The 20,380-nt window shown below is 40.2% G+C and overlaps 1 protein-coding gene across 1 annotated transcript in view; it reads left to right on the top strand.

Annotated features, from left to right (window-relative positions):
- Positions 1 to 20,380, top strand: part of LOC112973832 (kalirin) — a 267,351-nt gene that overhangs the window by 171,039 nt on the left and 75,932 nt on the right. Inside the window, exons 14-16 of the mRNA XM_026082189.1 lie at positions 4,090 to 4,285; positions 10,000 to 10,166; positions 18,116 to 18,235. Of these exons, the coding sequence (XP_025937974.1) occupies positions 4,090 to 4,285; positions 10,000 to 10,166; positions 18,116 to 18,235 (483 nt within the window). The remainder of the gene's footprint in view (positions 1 to 4,089; positions 4,286 to 9,999; positions 10,167 to 18,115; positions 18,236 to 20,380) is intronic.

The following is a 20,380-nucleotide window of genomic DNA, read 5'->3' as shown; positions in this document are numbered from 1 at the left end:
CAGCAGTATCACAGCAGAGAGAATTCGAGTGCATTGAGTTGCTGCAGCTCCAGCTTCTAAGCTGGAGGATGCCTCCCTAAGGAGTGTGTGGTCTAGACTGTGGTCACTGTGACTGTACAAAGCAGAAACCCAGCTGGAATGGTCTATGTATCTATTATAGCCTTGTGATTGTAGCATGAAGCTCAATGCAAACCCAGCATTTGCTCGAGTGCTGAGATGAGCTCTGTGCTGTCCCTGCTGCACTGATACAGGTATCTCAGGTAGCTTGGGATCACAACCTGCATCCCTTAGTTCCACTCCCATTATCATGGCAGCAGGAGCATTTATTTCAGGTGAAGAAAGAAGAATCTTGCTTTCTAGGTTTATTGTCAAAGAGTAGCTTCGTCATGTGTTTCTTTCTCATTAGTACTTTGGGGTCACTTGACCTTCCTAGTTACATTTGGCAATTTAGAGCTTTGTTTCTTGGCCAGAAACTTCATATCACCTGCAAGGAAGGGCTGTGTTGCTGAACTGTGACAACAAGGCACACGTGCAGTTTTCCTTTGAACAGCATGGGCACTTAAGTCTGCTGCTTATGCTTATGCAGACCTCTGCATTGCCTCTGTTGCTCTCTCGTGGCCCTTCCGTTTTGGTATGATTTCTCTCTCATGCCAGGGCAGAGCAGAGCAGAGCTTAGGGCTGCTCTCACAGCAGGGATCCTCTTGGATTAGGGCAAGTGAAGGATGCTGAGGTCTATTTAGAATCACAAACATTGGGAAGGAAAATGAATAAACTTAAGTGCAGTTGGTTCTTCCCACCAAAAACCCAAAAGATGAACAGAGTAAACTCTAATCAGCCATTCATAAGGGTCAAAAGGGAATGAAACAAGTTCATGGCCAAGTGAGCCTCATTTATGAGATAAATGTCCTGATTCCTGACAGAGGCCCAATGGAATTGGCTCTTACCCACAGTTTAGGAGATAGGACACTTTTATCTAATGCAGTCCAAGTTTCACCAGAGATGTCAATGCCTAGTCATTTTGTGAAAGCATCCAAGGCCCTTTTTTGGACTTGAAAAATATACATCTGTAGTTAACAGAACTGCCTAATTACAGCCTCTTGCTGAAGAAAAATAAATCATTTTCCCTTTACCCAAGTCAGACCATTTAGGGAATCAAATTCAGACTCTGGGACTGTTTCCAAATGGTCCAGTTTGAAGTGTAGACACTGCAGGGATTTTGAGGCATTGGCTGTACAGACAGGAAAGGAAGTGTCTTAATGAGACATGCAAAGCAGCATAGTCTCTGGGATAGGACAGCAGATTGGGATTCAGGAAACCTGGGTTGTTATCACAGCTCTGCTATTGCTTCTTTGCCTTCATGTGCTTTAGATTCTCTGTCAACCATCTGTTTGTCTGAGTTATTCAGAGCGATGTACCCAACCTTCCTGTACACACACTTCGCTTGAGAAATTTGGTGATGTTCCACCTCTCGCTGTGCCTGACTCCTTTCTTTCCTCCCCTTAACCAGCACCCGGGACAATCATCCCTTGTTCCTCAGCACCCACTCCGAGACAACTGTCACTCCTTCCTTCTGCCCTCTGTTGGTGGCTGCTCTTCTGGCCCTGGCAGAGCAGCCTCTGAGTTTACAAGCCCAGCTGGACCGGTCTGAGTCCAGAGCCACCCAGGTGTTTTTGTGCTACCTTAGCCCTGGTTCCCAGTCCTGGAAGCATGACGCGGAGCCCCCTGGTCTGGCCTTGCATCCTGAGGAGTTTATCTCCTTGTGCCTGCCTGTAATGTCCTTTCCTTATGAATTGGAAACCATGGATTTGAACAGGGGAATGTGGATAACAGAGCACAAASCCTTCAGTAACTTGCAATGGGTGGTAGGGAATGTAGATTTTTAGATGCAGCTTCTCCTGTGTGGGGAGTCTGGCAAAAGCTGGCTGCCGACATGAGCAGTCCAGAGCCCTGGCTCCCGGGAAGGCAATCGCTCTCTAGAACGTTTGTGGATGCCTCTTTGCTAGGGACTTGTTTTGGATACCCAGGGCCAAAGGGCAAAGAGCAGTACAGGCAGGAAAAGCCATTTTTCTGTCCTTGAGCAGAAATTATCATAGATTTAATGATAAAAGCAATGCTGCTGCAGTGTGCCTTCCGTAGCCAAGTGGAAAAGTTACTAAGGGAAGCAGCACCACGACAGAAAGAGTTACATAGACAGTTGTGTAGATGCGCTGGATCCCAGCATCTTTGAAGATCTGGGAACATCTGCTGATTCCTTCATATGTCCATCCTCAGCCCACCTGACAGTTCAGCCCTCCAAGAGATTTGTCCTGGAAACGATGTCCACAGGCATAAACAGGTTGGAGAGATACTGTTTTGATCAGATACCCCCTATCCTAGTGTCATGGCTGTACAAGCAAATAGATGGGACACATTCTGTGATTGTTTTAATCTTTTCTATTACTGTCACTTAAAACTGCATTTAGACATCTTCCTGAGAGCACATGCATGGGAATTTAAAGATGCCTACAGGAAACTGGGAAGTATGTTGATTAGTCCCTTGCAAATTTTCAAGTGTTTCTTTTAGTAGCCTGACAATCAATGCAATGAACTCCAACGGACAATATTTTTAATAGCTCATAAAAGTACAAATTCTTTCTGATCCTCTCATGTTACATGCTTTTCTATTAACTCCTACAAGCAGAAGGGGCTTTGCACTGAATCTTAAGTATTATTGTCATGACTGTAGAAACCTGAGCTTATTCTAAATTCATTCTGTTGTTCATAGTTTGAAATGAGGTCAAGACCACCTCAGTTCTGATTACTCTTAGCAGAAGATCTTTCTCTAAAACCCCTTCTTTTCTACTAAAATCCTTCTCCAGCATCCACTTTGACCATTTCTCTGTAACTGTTAAATCTGCCAATAAGCCACCACATTCCCAGTACTCCAGCTATGGCATGTGAATGAATCAGAGTGCACTGGAATCAGGAATGGGGCCAAAGAGACTGTGGAGGTAGTTATTATATAAAGGTAATTGAGTGGAATGGACAATGGAAAAAGCTGGAGAAAAATGGAAGCCTCTCAGGATGTCCACACTCTGCCTTTAACCCTCCAGCTGAGATCTCAGCTTCTTGCTTGAGTAAATAAACCTGCTTTCTGCCTCTCTCCAAACAGAGCCTAAGCTTGTGCTTGTATTTCCTTTCTGATGCAAAGCTGTACACTCCCAACCATGCTAATGTGAGAAGGGCTGAAAGCTGGTCCTTTAGGGTTCTCTTTCTGTGTCTGCCTTGCATGTAATGTATGCGTGTTTGGAAGGAAAACTGAACAGTAAACTTTGAAAGTTGGCTGCTTAGGAAATTAAGCACCTCACTGCATGCAGGCAGTGAAAAGCACTTTTAGTGAGAAATAGAGAAGCTCTCACTGCACCATAACGTCTCAGCATGTGCATTTAGATACCTTGTTTTAACTCTCCTGTGTCTAGCTATGAGKAACTGACCTATGAATCAGAATTATGGCATTTATTTAATAATTTTGAAATATTTTAAACCATTGCATTTTTCACAGTACTAGCCTGTATGTATGATTTAATTCCCATTTCCCTTACCCCCCTTCCCATATAATTTAAGTTGTATCAAAATGGAATAAATAATAATAATAAATATTTCCATCTATAATATGCAGCATACAGTGCCCTGCAAAATGTTTTTAGAAACGTTCAGGCCGTTTGGGGATTATGTGGTCACAGGTATTGCAAATTGTTTTGCAATTCTGTCAGCATTATTTCTTCATTTAAATTTGAATCTATAAAGAAACATTACCTCAACCATGAATGTGAACAGAGTTGATCTTCTCTTACAGTGTCCTGTGGAATGTGTAAGGGGGAAAGAAGCTGTCAGGTTCTCCTTATTGGACTGATAATCTTGTCATAGATCCTCACCTGGGCAAAATGTTAAGTGGGACCGTTACATGGGCAGGGTGTTATTAGGCCTGTGGTTTAGGAGTTTCTGGATCAGACTCAAAATGTGAAGTACTTTTATGATCCAAATACAGTTTTAGAGTAAGATTTTTCATTGACCTTGAGTGAATACAGTGTCTRTCTTCTGCCCATGAAGGTTACAGCAGAGTTAGATGCCTGGAATGAAGATCTGCTGAGACAAATGAATGATTTCAATACTGAAGACCTCACTCTAGCTGAGCAACGTTTGCAGCGCCACACTGAGCGGAAGTTGGCCATGAACAACATGACCTTTGAAGTCATCCAGCAAGGACAAGATTTACACCAGTACATCATGGAGGTCCAGGCTTCAGGTAAGCAGGATGATTTGATCTGTTTTAAAAGGGGGAATAACCCAAGCACTGCAAACAAAAATACACTAAAAATACACTACCAACTTTTAACATAAGTAAGTACTGGCAATTTTTCTCTCTTCCCTATAAGAAGGACTGTTCTCCAGGTTTTTGGAAATCTTTGATTCAGGATTGTATGTCAGAAAATGCTGTTTCTTTGAGACAGAAACTCATTGTGGAAATAAAGCCGATTTTCAAGTTTCATTCAGAAAGTTTCACAACTAGAAGGTGGAATTCATGATCAATACCAAAGTGGATGGAGAGGAAAGGGCAAGGCAAGTTACACTGGTAGGTCCTTGACCTTGCACTAGGTACAAGACAAGCAGTATAGGGAGTCCTGAGTTGTAGATACTTGAGCAGGCTGGTCAGACCTCAGGTCCAGATGCAGTCTAGCCGTTCTAGAGCCCAAGCTTGTTAACTTTTCTGCAGCTAGCCTTTATCCAGAGACAAACTGACCAGATGTGCTGGCTTGGTTCTCCTCAGACTTGATTACCTCTTCCCTGTGCCACATTTCAGGGTGCAGACATGCCTGGGGGAGAGAGAGAGAGAGGGAGAGAGAAGCTAGTTATCCAGCAGCCCTCTGGGAAAGAATCCAACTGAGAGAGCCTTGAAATTTTTCATGAAATGGAATTCTTGTTTCCAGCCAGCAATAATTGGAATTATTTTATGTATAAAAAGGGAATATGATAAACCATACTGGAATTTTCCTTTTCAGTGTGCATTTGGAAGGTAAAGATAGCCACTTGGATGTAAAAAACCTTTGGCACATGCTCTTAAATGATGGACATGATTCATGTTGATAGGGAGTCTGGTACTTTTACTCTGCTTCTTAGCAGTAGGATATTATTTCTAAGACATCCTGTGAATCAGGATTTTTGTATCCTTGCATTTTGCATTTGGAAAAGGAGTATCATAATTCAGATTAATCACTGCATAAAGTCCAGAAGTGAATGCTACTTGCAAAGCATTTTAACCTTCTTAAATGTCTGGAAAGAGTGCAAAGCAAGAGCAATTTCTACTCTTTCCCTCCACATATGCACTTCCAAAATAAAAATGATTTTTATGGTTTTATTCTTTGGCAAACATTTTACCCTTGGACACCCACCTTTAAAAAATTTTGGCAGTTTTCAGCCTGATTTGGCAAGCTGCACTCAACAGAGGCTTAAGGACTGCTACAAGAGTATGTTGTGAACTAGATAAGCCAGTGCATTGTGTGAAGCATGTGTGTGAGCTTGTATGGGATCTGCCCACACCATGCCTGGTCCTGTGTTCCTGCTCCCCTGCTTTCTAGAGCAGCAAATTTGTCCTAATACATCAGTTAAGATGCTATTACTTTTTTCATCTTGGAAGTATCCTAATGTGGGTAGGAATCTGTGGGAGGTACAGAATATGGTCCAGAACAGAGCACAGTCAGTAGTCTCAGTGACTGATTTTAGGGGAAAAAAAATCCATATTTGCCAAGAAGTTAGCAACAACTTCTTTTGGATGGCAGACAAAAGATCAGAGATTAAAAGAAGTGAGTTTTAAAATCTTTTTATAAAATTATCTTAGATCTCCTAGTATGAAGCCTACCTGAGAAAATCCATTGCTCCAAAAGGCAAGGAGGCAGAAGCCTCATGGGGATGCAGAGTAACTGTAGTTAATCAAAGGTAATGTTCATGTCTGCCTTGCACAGAATGCTAAGTGCTGGGAGAATGGCAAAATAAGGGAGAGAGATTGCTCTTGGGAGCCCACTGTTTCTTATTTCAATAAAGGACAGTTATACTGTATAAAAAATTCATTTAATTTTATTCCCTCTTGCTGAATCCTGTATCACAATTGTTCAATGCATATGTTAAGGGATGATTGCTCTTACAGCCAGAGCTGTGAACTTGCAGGGGTGCTGTGAAAATCAACTGCTATTGCTGCTTTCTATTATGCAGTGTCACTATTGCTAGTCAAAACTTGACTGTAGCCATAGAAGATAAAGCCATAAAAACGGGATTTTTCAGGGACATTCTACCTGTCCAGCCACTGTGAACTGCACAAGGTTTCTTCCTTTCTCCATAATTCTCTTTCTGCTTTATTCTTTTTAACATGTCACACAGGAAACTGATTCAATTTTGATCCCTCTGAGGTTTTTTTGGCTTGGAGGTCTTCAAGCTAGTAAGTCTGTCAGATAAAATTACATCCAGATTTTGTCAGGCATGTTCCCTTTTTCACTTGGAAATCTTGTGCAGGTAGAAAAAGCAGGTTTTAAACATTCGCCCATGATTTTTGCCTGCCCGATGCAGATTTGGAGCAGTGATTCTTACCAGGCTGTGGAGTGTCTGGAAATCCCTGTGAACACAGTCAGGTGGGTGCAATAAATCCAGTGGCTCTGTGATGTACCAGACTCAGTGCAGATATTCAGGGTGTCTGTGCATGTGCTGCACTTGTGTAAATGCAGTATTTCCCGAGCACCATACAGCAGCACAGAGTTCTGTCCTGTGACTCCGTGTGCTACTCCAGCGCACATGGGTGAGCTTGATTTGGATTAGCCTGTTTTCACCATCAGAATATCTATTCTTCAAAAGAGCGCTTGCTTTTAGTAGGAAATACATAAGATCCAGAAGTCAAGTGGTGTTTTCTGAAATTTTGTAGTACCTTCAAATGGTCTATCTCACTAAAATGTGTTATACTTCAGGAAACAGTTTTGCATTTAGAGAATTTTTTAAGAGTATTCTCAGGAAGACTGGACTTTTTAATGAGCCAGCTCTGATCWTTTCAGTGAACCTGTCCTCTATTTTTCCAGTTTGATTGCAGCTCTACTACTGACATCAAAGGATCCCCTGATTAAAGCTAAATATGTGGGCAAAAACTCTCAAAAATGGATACTGGTTTTTGGGTGTCTAACTCAATACTTTGAAAAGGTGTTTCCAAAAGTGGGAGCCCAAACATTTCTGAGAAATCAGCTTCCTATGAAGAGTTTAGGATTAACATTCAGCAGTGATGTGACATCCCAAATTGCAGTGACAATGCATTCATGTAATTCATCAGCGTAGGCCTTAGTCATTCTACTTCTAGGTACTAAAAGTGGTTATAACCTGATGGTTGACTAATTGACCGCACAAATTTATTTGGTTGTTAAAGTCCATTTGCACGATCAGTATCATTGTCATAATTAGCACTGTGCTCAAGGTTTGCAGAGCTACCTTTTAACGTCTTAGGAGCAATTTGTCTAAGTCAAATCTGAAATACACTGATAAAACAATGTTGGGGATATTTATAYATGTAAAATTCAAAGCCTTTTACTGTACTGGCTGTCAGACTAACATTATTCACTTTTTTTTTTCCCAGCATGGCATTGCCTAACGGGGAAATGTAAATCTATTTCATTTTGGCTGTGATGTCATTTATAGTTTAGGAAATGGATGTTGCAAGGAAGAGGACACTGAACTTTTCTGTCGCAGGTYTGTGATAGTTCAGCCTAAGAACAGGTTCAAAGCAGCTTTGAAGCAGCTCTGTGCAGGCCAAGAAGCAATGCCTTTCCTTACATAGGAACAGTAAAATACTGAACAGTATCTCACATTGTGAGTAGCTCAGCTATAACCAGTGTAGGTCTTGTAAGATGCCAGTCCGTGCTGATGGGTACTCTTTAATAATTTTTTTAAGAACATTCCCTTTTGTTATCCTTCACTTGATATCTGCTTCACTTGTKGAGACATTAGAAAAAAATGACAACCGAGTTCAATTTATCAGCAAATCAGCTGTGCTTTCTATCAAAATACAATGGAAAGATTTTATGTGTGAAATTATTCTGAAAACAAGGCTTTCTATTTTGCAAACCAACCTTTGAGACGAATAAGCGCTCTCACCGCATGTGCTGGCTTTGCAGTATAAATCTGTATGACATGTGACAAGCAAGAAAGGGCAAATCATTCATCATGGGGAGCGCAGGCTGCCCTTGGATGGCATCCCAGGCAGTTCACTGGTTGCCGCTGATGAGTTAGCACAATCACAACTGTACCAGCTGAGTGTGCATGAAGGAAAGCTGTGCATTTAATATTGAATAGGTGTGGTGAAGTCAAGCATACAAAAAGCCCGCCATGTCCTGAGGATACAGAACCATATGCACGCTAATTGTAACAACGATGCCTGGTGTCTGGCAATTGAACGGGATTTCACTCCCAAGAATAGAAACATATATTGAATTTCCAGATCTTAAATGGGAAGCCAGGGGCCATTCCACCTTATTTGGTAAAGAAAAAACTGTTTTGTTTTGGCTGGGAAGAGGAATAAGTCAATCACTTGCATTCCCATGTGCTTTTTCTGATAAAACTAAAAACCAGGGAAAAGAGGATAGGGTTGATCATAAGGTAATGTTTATTTTGTGTAATGGCTTCTTTAGCTATCACTGTGAAAGAGACTGAAAGTCACAAGTCACTGAGATGGATAAAGGGGGAAAAAAAGGCATCATTCAAAATGGGTTTTAAAATAAAGTCCAAGTCTTTTGTACAGCAGCTTCTCATTAACACATTTCTTTTTAAGTCTCCTTTTATTTTATGAAATCAAATGGCTTTGGAGAAAAGTGTAGGGTTTTCTCAGCATCACTGCAATCTGATTATTTTTATATTAGGTTCCTGATCCTCCCTGTATTGAGGCCAATGGCAAAATTCCAGTAGACCTTAGTGAGAGAAAAATCGTGTCTTTACTAGTTTATAATCACATGGATTACAGTAACATGGAGTGACATCATAACAACTCCAGGCCAACCTTTTGCAGTTAAACTGGTACCCGCCAATGCTATCATACCCGTGTAATGCAGCAGGATTATGTGAAGCTCTGCATTGTATTTCATATGACCACTACACATGAGGACCGTGGGCTCATAGGAAAGTTTAGATTGGAAGGGATCTCAGGAGGTCTCTATTCCAACCTCCTGGTCAAAGCGGAGTCATCTGTGAGATCAGACCAGGTTGCTCAGGTGTTTATCCAGTTCATGCAGGATGCAATGGATGGGGAACATGGTACCAAGCCACCTTTTCTCTCTAGTATATCAGGATTGGATGGAAGTCAGTTTAATCTATGGAATAATTTTGAATGAACTATAGGTTGGTTTAAGCTAAATTAGTGTTAATGATCTTCTAAAGTACCTGGATGGAAAGGAAGTTTGCCCTACTGAATTCCGTGCACCCATGTCATCTGCTGTTGTAGATATGACAACTAGAGTTTACTTCCTTTATTTTACTTACCTATTTTTTTGTCTATTTTCTATTTCTACGTATCTATTTTCTTCCTTTTCTTTTTTTCTCTTCTACATTCTTTTCTGCTTTTCTTCTTTTCAACATGCATTTGTACAATATAAATTAATGAATTACAGTAAGAAAGGGACTTTTCCTGTTTTTTTTTTTTTTGGCATTCATATAAGTTTTTGATAAAGGTTGTAGTTAAATCACATCCTACTAGCCGGATGCTGATGGGTAAGATGAGCAGTGATCACTGGAGAAACACTGTTTTGTTGAAAAACATAGTGATACAGAATAGGAAACTGGACAAGACAAACATTACATGTGAGAGAGTTTAGTGAGAAAGATTTACTCAGAGTGTTTCAAATCAGTGTGTCAGATGGCAACTTTTATGAGGCTTACACTCGTGCAGTGTCTAGAATTGGAAAAAAGTGCAATGATCTCTCTCTGCATATTGTTCTGTTGTAGGCATTGAGCTGATCTGTGAAAAAGACATTGATCTTGCGACACAAGTTCAAGAGCTGCTGGAATTTCTTCATGAGAAACAGCATGAGCTGGAGCTTAATGCCGACCAAACTCACAAGCGGTTAGAGCAGTGCCTACAACTCCGGCACCTACAGGCTGAAGTCAAGCAGGTGAGAGCTTTTAGCCATGCTGCAGAGTTTCAAGCAGGTTTTCAACTGTTACAGTACATGCAAACTACTAAAACAGCTTCTACCAAGTCGCCCACCTTTAGGCAGACAGTCTTAATCCGTTTGCCTAACAGTATTTGATTTGTTGACAGGCTACAGCAAATAAGGTTGTACCTTTACAGATAGCCAAGGGCTCTATTCCCTGTCATGTGCATATGTATGGCTCCCTGAATAGCTATGGGAGGTGTGTGCAGAACCGACCCCAGAGTTCCTCAACTGGAGGATGCCTCAGACTCCGTGTGTTCTGGGAATATAATGATTTCGGATCCAGACTGCAGCTGTTGTGAAGCACTGGCCCAAAGCAAAGGATATCTGAGCTGTGAGGCCTAAGTATTACAGTAGTTTAGCCTTCTCATTTATTGCTACGCTTCTGTTGACCTCCAGTAATCTTTATCATCTTCTGGGTGAGATAAAAAACTCTATCTGTGTTCTTTATCCTAGGATTTGTTTAACCATCTTAGTATTGTTACACCACCTTTCTTTTAGATTTTATTCTAGCTCAGTCAGTCATGTTCTGCCTCCCTAGTTTTCCGCTGATACTTTAGTTGGATTTCTTACATTTCTTTGCTTTCCTGTGCTTCACAATATAGGGCTACACTTCCTGCTTCCTTTTCCAAAGGTGGCTTCACACTTCAATGAAGTGCTTATGTCTGGATTTTAATGGGATGGTATTGGTTTCATTTGGAAAATCAGRAACATTTTTCCAGACACCTGAAATGTTCAGGTTGCCATTTTACCAGTACAAATGTTCTTTTTTCCAATCACTACAACATGTTCATGAAAAGGATTTGCTTCTTTGTTTACTAAAAAGAAACCTTTCAGTACGGTGAGTGTTCAATAGACCTGATCATAGTTATTCTTTTTCAGAAGTGAATTTTTCAGCAACATTCATTCATTCATACAGTTCTGAATTCGTTTATCATTGCTGGCAAAAATTCTTCACTCTTGGACAATTCTAAAGCTAGAAGATGGCAGCACCAACATCAATGCATATATTTTCTTTCAAAGTCTTCTTAGATAGGAATATTTTGCAACCCTAAATGAGACTAGCACAGAACTCCACTGAACTTTGATTTTAAAAATGTAGTTGTTTTGCACTTGTGATAATTGAAGCTTCCCCTGGCCCCCTGTATGGGCTCTATACAGCACTTTGGAATTCTTCTGAAAAAGAGGCTCTCTGTCCTATTCATTATCACCATCTTAATGTATAGTGTATCCATTTTTCCATAGGTTCCCAAAGTTCCTCACACACTGCTTAGTAGTTAAGCCTGGTGTTTTGTGTGGCAGATCTATGGTGGAGGATAGCTGTTTTAATTTAAGACAGAAAGTAGAGAGGAGTGATAAGTGTAGCAGAAATGCTAAAAGTACATTTTTAGCATTTTATTTTATTTTTATTTTTTTATTTTATTTTAGCATTTATTTTATTTTTAGCATTTTAGCATTATTTCTAGCTGGCCAAATGCCACTAACCCCCTTGACCGGGGTGATGGAGAGCCAGTCAGCTCTGGGGCTGCTCCCAGAGCCGAACTGGGACAGTGCAGCACTCTGCAGGCGTCTGACATTACTCGCCTCACTATCAAGTATTTGCTGGGCCTTAACTATACTACAAACCAAAATCTAACCAAAGGAAATAGATTTAGGACTGAACTATCTAATACTTGCTGTGAGAGGAGAACAAACAGCTGCTTTGAATTAGTGTTTCCTTAACTTAGCTTGGGACCGTCAGAGACTTCATCACTGTGTGACCTTTCAGCAAACCAATAGCAAAGAATCATTTTATTTGTTCAGCTGAATACTTAGAACTCCATTGCTTATTAACCTATAAATTACTGCAACTACAGTTTCCTTTGGAAAAAGCCAAGTTAAAATGTATCTGTGCCCTATCTATTTGGTTTCCTGCAGATGAGTCATACTCACAACCATTCAATGAATTTGGGAAATATATTGATTTTGGCTTGTAGCTTATCTCCACTATGGTCCAGATTTCCTTCACTTTCATTTTAGTGCATTTGAGACGATGGATGATCTCATTACTAAATTGCAATCACTCTTGTGAATCAGTTGAGATTTGGTTGCCACAAGACACCTACTGTAGCTGTGGTCAGGTTCTGCTGACACAGTAAAATTGGTCAAGTCTGGAAAGTGTACATGTGTTTGCATTTTGATATAATGGCTCATGGAAATCCAGAGTCTTTTAACTGTATCTATTTAAGTCCCGTTTAGGAGTGATTTCTGCTTTAAATCGTATGGCCAAAGGTTTGAATGCCAAGACAATGAATCGAAGTTTGGGGCCATTAAAGCAGAACAATTCAAAGTGTGATGTTCTGTGAACTGCTTTGGAGTGGAAATAGTATAGATCAGTGATTCACAGACTCTTTGTTATTAGGAAATATCCTTCCCAAGATATGGTTCCCCTCACTTGTATCCCACTCATTTCCGACAGTAACTACAGGCCTTGGATTACTTACATAAAAGTAAAAGCAGAATAGACTTGTGAAGATCAGTTTAAAAAACAAATTCTATAATGCCGTGCTTGTAGCTGTTTGGCTCTCTTCTCCTATCCCCTTGCTGCATCTTTGTAGCTTTTATTTCTTTTTCCTAAACATTGAACTTCAACAAATTTCGTCCCAGATATCCCCACAGTGCCCCACTACACTTATCTTCCCAGGCTGTTTTGGAGCATATTTTTTCATGTGCCTGTTATCTATCTGCTTTTCCTATTCGATATTAGATTTGCTTTCAGATTAAAATGTCCAAAGGATGATGGGAAGCAGTCACTTGAGAGACACTGAATATGCTTGGATTTTTTTTTCCGGTCTCATATACCACAAAGGTGCTGGAAGCCTCAATGCGGTTCTGAACACGGCTAAGATTACCAGAAGGTGTGCTTGCTAGTGGCTGTATATTTGGTAGTAAAAGCCTTTCAGAGAACCTGCAAAGAGACCAGAGATGTAAAAGATTGACTTACACTATTCTGCTATTTAAACTTAAAAATCCATTTCAACCTGACCATCAAGTGAGGAGATCTGACTAAACAAAACCAGCAGACAGAATCACTGCAGGACGCAGATCTCTTGTTTCACAAGMGTGGAAAGGGTGCACAAGGGGTCATTCGCTTTTTATTTTTACTTTTTATTTTTTTTATTTAACTCTGAAAGTATTTAATCACTGCTTCTACAAAGTTGACAAAATCTGAAATTTGTATGAGATGTCTGTTTAAAGCTGTCTCTTACCTTTGGCCTTTCTGCACGTTCCCAGATAATGGTGAATCCATTAATACAGGGAACGATCAGAGAAGTGTCTTGGTGCTGTATTAGCAGCTTCTGTATGTATTTTAATGAAAAGATATTAAGTGCCATGTAACTGGGAGCCAATTTCCGAGCAAGTCTTGTAAACCAGATACAAATGTGTAAATGGTCTCTTCCGATCATTTCACAGTCCTAATCCAAAACCAGATACATAGTGAAAGGCTTTGCAAGTGATTGGAGTTTGCACTTAGACTTGAGGAAGCTTTGGGTATGCAACTGAATTTTTTTTCTTACATTATATAAACTATGCACACACAAAAAGAAGAGAAAAAACTAACAGGAACATGTTACCTTGGAAGAAGATGATGCAATCCAAGATGAGACCATGACATTTAAGTGATGCACTTTTGGAAAAAGGATTTGGTCATTTAAGTTCCTTCAAGCAAATGTGATGTGCTAGCGCTTGGGTGTTCACTGGACCTGGAAAGAGCCCTGCCGTGGCYGCCTGGACATGCTCTGGGAGGGAGCGGACTGCGGCATGGCAGCAGCCTTGGCTAACCTGAGTGCCAGGAGGCAGGACATAAGCATGCTGTCTCTGTGAAAGAGGATTTTCGTTTCTTACTGATGCAAACGCTGTGGATAGAGGATGGAGTCATTGTGAGGAGGACGAAAAGGGACAGTCCCAGTGATGCAATTGTAGTTCTGGTCTCAACACCAGGCTACCACACCAGCTTGCAGTTTAAGACCTACTAAGATGCCGTGTTAGGACAGAGGAGATAAAGCAGGCAGCAATCGCAGGCACTTGACTGGGCCTAACTTTGTTTTCTGGATCTGCAGCTGGAGTTCGAACATGTCGGGTCTGAATTGCTTCTGTATCTGCAGAAGGTGTCTGGAAGGATTGCCAAAGGAAACCAAACCAGTCAGAATGCAATAAGCAGTGTTGGTAATGTAACAGCAAGGTTAATCTCCACTTCTTCAAGTTCCAAGTTACCTTTTAGAAGATTACTGTATCACTTTAAGTGGCTTCTGTACTGACTAATGTGGTGACTGTATGTTCGTGCAAATTCTGTGGACAAATATCTCTGCAGAAGAGGATTCTGGTTACTTTTCAGAAGGAGAAAAGTGAGGATCTTTTGTGGGTACAGACAATTAACACTAAAAGTACATATTGTTACTGTAGAAGCTTCAAAAAAAAAAAAGGATTTGCTGTATCTGTCACCCTTATATCTTGCCTGTGGTAGTTGATACCTGCTGCTTTAGCAAAARTTTAAACTTTGCCCTTTCCCCAAGCTAATGTGGCTTAGCAAGTTAGTCTGTAAAATTCCTACCACCTTCTCCAACCACCTTGTCTTTAAACCACCAAATATTATTTGCCTTCTTAGCTTTAATAAGTACTAGGAATGTTACAATTCCTCCCATATTATCTTGAATCAGGAGATGTGAATATGAGGTTTATATTATCTTCAGGCTCAGAAATTGTTTCCTGATTAAACTGATAAGGATGTAAACATTTGCACTAAGAAAAGAAGGTAGTGGAGCGAAGGGGAGTTGAAAGTTTTATGTTGTTGATAAGCTTCCAACAGGCTGTGTCCTATTATAGCAAACACATAGTGACTTCTGCTTATTGATTCACAAAATGAACTCTAACTTATAGCCCGAGTTACACTATTAGAATAATTTCTTGTAATYGTCATTACTGAGTTATTTACTCCAGCTGACTACTTAATTCAGTAACATGGAAGATAGCTGTATTTGGTAGAGGCTGGTGAAGCAGAAAAATTACATTGATTTCAAAGTATTTAGACAAATCAGTTTGGYTGTAGTGATCGGTTGTCCTAAATATAGTCATTTAAGACCAAGGGATTGGTCATTATCTTATTTATTCTGTCTCTCTCTCTCTAAATATATATTAACATACTATTTTTGCCTTTTACGTATAAATAATACAATCTATCTATATACACAAATAACCTATATGTGCATGCATATAAATAAATAATTAATAGATGTATGTRTATGTATATGCATGTATGTATWAAAAAAAAAAGAGAGAGAGAAAGGAAGTTGGGAGACCTGAGAAGAATTGTCTTAATACGCTTCAGGTCTGATCTTGGAGACGTTTATTCACAGGTCTAAGTATATATTACCTGTAAATGTGTGCAGAGTCAGACCCTGACTCTGTATTTCTGTGGCCTAGAGAGCACGTTTGCAAGGCCACATGTGTTTAACATTAGGATGAATGAGAATCCTCAGATCTGAGGGTGAGTAGAGCTGGCTGTGTGCAGATGARCTTCCCACTGTCTCCTGCCTAAGGGGTATTCAGGGAATAGCAGATCAATGCAGAGCAGACAGCAGGCTGCACTGGCCACTTTCTCTTGGTCAGAGATGAAAATGGGAAAAGATCATCTGTGAAAATTCACTTTCTTTAAAAAATCCTCCAAGCTTGCTCACAGCTTTCATAAGCAGTTGTGTTTGACCGAGTCATGATCCTGTAGAATATAATTTTTATAGTCACCGTGTGTGCAAATTGTATGAATATCCACACTGTAGCTGCACTTTCACTGAACTGGGTAACATTGGCTAAACCACAGGGTTAATTTGATTGGTGGGAAAAAARGCTGATTTGGTTTCTTGGGATGCCTAAATGGAGACGTAGCATACTTGACCTCATGYAGCATTTAAAGTATCTCTTCTTCATGAGAAGGATTTAAATGAAACTGAAAGGATTGGATGGGAAGGTGAACAACTGCCAAGGGATCCATGAAGTGAAAACATAAGTCCAAATCCATTTTATGTTTTATCACCTATGCAGTAAACTCCTCTGGTTTCAGATAGCAACATGAAAAGCTGAGGGTCAGTTTTTAGTAGCAAACTTCTACATTGCATTGGGCTAAATCTGGGTTGTGACTCTGTTGTAAGAACGATTTTTAGAGATGCGGTATAAGTATAAGCATTGCTGACAAGATGAAATCCATCAGAGCCTCATCTAGAATCCTCCACCCTGCAAATTACTGATGTGTTTGAGTCAAACAGACAGTTGTACAGGGGAATCCAAGTGTACCATTAATGCTAGAGGAAACCTGGCTTCTTTCAGTTATATGGTCCCTCTTCCTCCGTATTCAAGCTTGTTGCCTACTAGCCTTTCACTAGTCAAATTCCTTTTTAAGATTGAGGTTTCCAGTGATATTCTGACAATTTAGAAACCATGATACATCAGAGATGTGAAAGTGCATGTTGCATGTTGCTTTATGATGTTGTCACTTCAAGTCTTTCCGAGATATAATTAACTTCAGCTTTCACTRTAGTATAGTGGGTAATATATAGTTTCCTTCTCTGGTGGATTATATAAAGTCCCAGCCAAAAAGATTGCCATATGATAATCCCTTTTCTTTTCCTTTGAATCTCTGTTGTGAGTACAATAGCACCTGCTGATGAAAGAGAGAAGTGGACAAATGAAACCTTCCACACTGTTGTACTGAGCGGAATGCAATTTTCTACAAATTAGGGTCAGCTACGTGTGTAGATGGTTCCTCTTTCTTTCTCCTAAGGAAAGCTCATTTTCCTACCCCACAGGGAGCTGAATGGCTACAAGTAGGGTGATAAATGAAGTAGGGATGAAAAACAAAATGACAGAAAATCCCTGTTTCTTTCAGACAGTTTAATGGATCACTTGGTRAAAATGATGGCATGAAAGGGAAATTACTATGTAGGATATTGAAGCAAAGTCAATTTCAAAGCTTTGTAAATCATGAGCTAAATTTAGGGAAGCGATTGGGCGGTCAGGATTTCTTGTGCTTCTGTGAATTGAATTCAGCAACTTGCTTGCTTTCTTGGAATAATTTGACACCCACACAGGTAGAAAATAGGCTTCTAGCTGACACAACCAAGAACTTGCATGTGTGTTCTGGGTGCTAATTTTCCAAAAATGTGTCTTAAAATAGGACAAAATGTTGCTACGTTTAAAAATAAATAAAAAACAGCTTGATAGATTTAATTATGTATAGTTAGGATCTGATTCTGTAGCTATTAAAGCATGCATTAGTCTACAAATAGAATCTGACCATCCCAGAACTAAAGCCTCTTGACTCAATATAAAATGCAAGATGTGGGATTTCTTCCTAGCTCCTTGGTGCAGGTGGAAATTCTGTGTCAGGTGTCTTCTTGCCTCCAAGCTCTGATTTTTGTGGGAAGGAAACACAGGCAAGTGGAGCAAAAGGAAGTTGCAGCATGACCCAACAAGGTCCATGRTTCCAGTCAGAAATTTGAAAAAGCAGCAGATCTTTATGTTTAATTTCAAATCTCCCCCATTACTCCTTGTGTTTTTGCCCTGGCAAATCTGTATAGAGGATTATTCATTTTTGTAATCAAAACTTGGAAGATGAAAGCTTTTCGCCATCTGAATATCCGTGTAAATGTCTTTGRAAGTTTAATTCTTCAAGCAGTGACTTCTACAATAAGATCTTTGCCACTCTGACAATTTATGCCATTAAGTCCTTATCCTAGGATTTCCTTTCTGCCCATTCAGCCTGAGACCACACTAAGCAAATTACCTTTTCTTTACTTAAGCTGAAGCATTTTCTGATAGGTGACTAAATAGAGCTTTGTAAGGAAGTAACCTTTCCATAAGCACATCCTTCTTTTCAGGTGCTTGGCTGGATCCGGAATGGTGAATCAATGCTGAACGCGAGCCTTGTCAATGCAAGCTCCCTTTCCGAAGCTGAGCAACTTCAGCGAGAGCATGAACAATTTCAGTTGGCCATAGAGGTAACATGAATGGGTTAATTTTGTTTCTTCTTCCATGGTGGACAGCATACAGAGGGTTATCTCTTGGGCATTAGTCATTGTTTGTTGAAGGAGGGAAAGGAAGAAAAACTTTAGAAAGGCAATTTATCATTAAACTCATAATGCAGCCAGAGGTTAATAGTGAAATAARTTATTTATCAGCAGCAGCTAATTCTTCTGCTGTCAGATATCAGCACTTGCATTCRTGAAAATGACATGGACGCATCTCCTGATAATTCCTTTGGTAAGAAATAAGATTAAAATTCACAAAGCAATCTGAAAATGGGAAAAGTCATGAAGCCAGTTTCTTCCCCAGTCCCAGATTTGCAGATCATTTTCAGAGCATTCATTTATGAATGTATTTGTCACTGGATCTTAAATAGCACTCTCCCATACAATCTTTGTTTGATTGAACTCTCCYGTTTTTGACAATGAAGGAGAAGTTCAATTACACCCACATTTTCAAATATCTTTGCTTTGAGCAAGAGACAACGGGACATTTTTAAGAACTGCCTACTGAACTGAGCTCTTGCCCCTGCCTGCACTTGAGAAGGAGATCTTTAATCTGGCCCTCAAACACTAATTGTGAGTCAGCTCATTTGCCTCCCACTCGCAGGGCCAGGACATGGCAGAAGGAATAGCACCTTCTCTGAGGCTGCTGTCCTTTGGATGAGAAGGTAGCGGATGGCTATGAACTCCCCTGAGTAGGGCACTACGACACTCAGGATTTGGCTCAGTACTTATTACATCCTTGTCATTATGAACACACCATAGACTTACAGTAGACTATGTTTTCAGCTTGCACTGATTACATGTGAGGGGATATATTGCTTTCTCCTGTTCATGTATACCCTTCCCTAGGTTTTTATGCCAATTGTTACCTTTTTACAAAGCAAAGGAACAAGCTGRTTGATGCTTTTCTGTGGTTTATATATGTTCGAAAAGAATCAAAACAAAACCCAACTTTAAACTATGAAAATAATATTCCCATAGATGGAGATTTGAAAAGATGCCAGGCTTAGGGGAAAGAAGTGTATTTATATTTTCTGGTAAACTTTGAAGAAGTGAATATACATTACAGTGTTCCTAGTAAGTATAGAGTTTAAATCTCAACAAATGACCCATTTTGATCCAGTTCCACTAGTGGTAATGAAGGAGCAGCTCTTTGTTGTTGTAGGTCCTAAGGGAAAAGCAAAAAGTTTGCTATCAGTTCAGTATCAGCTGGCTGGCACCAAACCATGCTGACCGCATCTTGGCAGCCTTCACCAGACAGCAGCGGGGGGCAAGACACCCGCTGTGTTATCACAGCTTGCTGCCATTGGGGAAGTGCTTGTACTTGGTGGTAAATGCAAGTCACAGAGGGAGAAGAGGGTTACACCAGTGTAAGGGGAAAGTAAGTTTGCAAAGGAAGAAAACACTAGATTAAATATTTAAAGTGTTTAAAGCTCAACATGGGGAAGAGATCAGCAAAGCACACAGGGCAGACAGGCCTCCAAAGGCATTCTAGATGTTGAATTCATTTTCATTTAAAATCCTTTCAAGTCTATTTAAAACAARCATTATGACTCTAACATCAGTAAAGCAACTGGACATTAAATTTAACCAGTTGTTCTTGAACATCTTTCTAAATGTTTCTGCCAAGTATTAATCCTTTTTTGCTAATAGCTTTCTCTACAGTACATTATTCATTAGTGTATTACCAGATGATTTCAAGCTTCTTTCCAGGTTCAAGGATTAGATCATAAAAGTATCACATGAGAATTTGTCGGCAGCAGTTACAAATGGGACACAGAACAGAGAAGTCTTTGGGAGATTTTAGGGCTTCTGTTCAGAAGATTAAAATCAAATGTTGGACTAAACCATGCCTGAACACAGCCACTCAGGGGTCTGGAAAGGGCCAGAGGCTATTCTCCCTGAGGCAGCCTACAGAGGAATGTGTAGCCACCATTTGGTTATTCTGAGAGCTGATGAAGGAGGCTGGGGAATGGGGCAGATAATTCAGCCCTGCCTATAAGGTCACTAGTGAGTTATTTAGGCGAAGGCGGAGGAGAAGAAAAAAGGTTCGACTTGCCTAGCTCTGCCCTTGAAGGTGGCACAGTGTAGCTCCAATATGAGTGAATTTACCTT

This window comes from Apteryx rowi, unplaced genomic scaffold (genome assembly GCF_003343035.1).
Source record: "Apteryx rowi isolate R43461 unplaced genomic scaffold, aptRow1 scaffold_57, whole genome shotgun sequence".
NCBI lineage: Eukaryota > Metazoa > Chordata > Aves > Apterygiformes > Apterygidae > Apteryx > Apteryx rowi.
The sequence above is the reverse complement of the archived record's forward strand: the minus strand, read 5'-3'. Positions and strand labels throughout refer to the sequence as shown.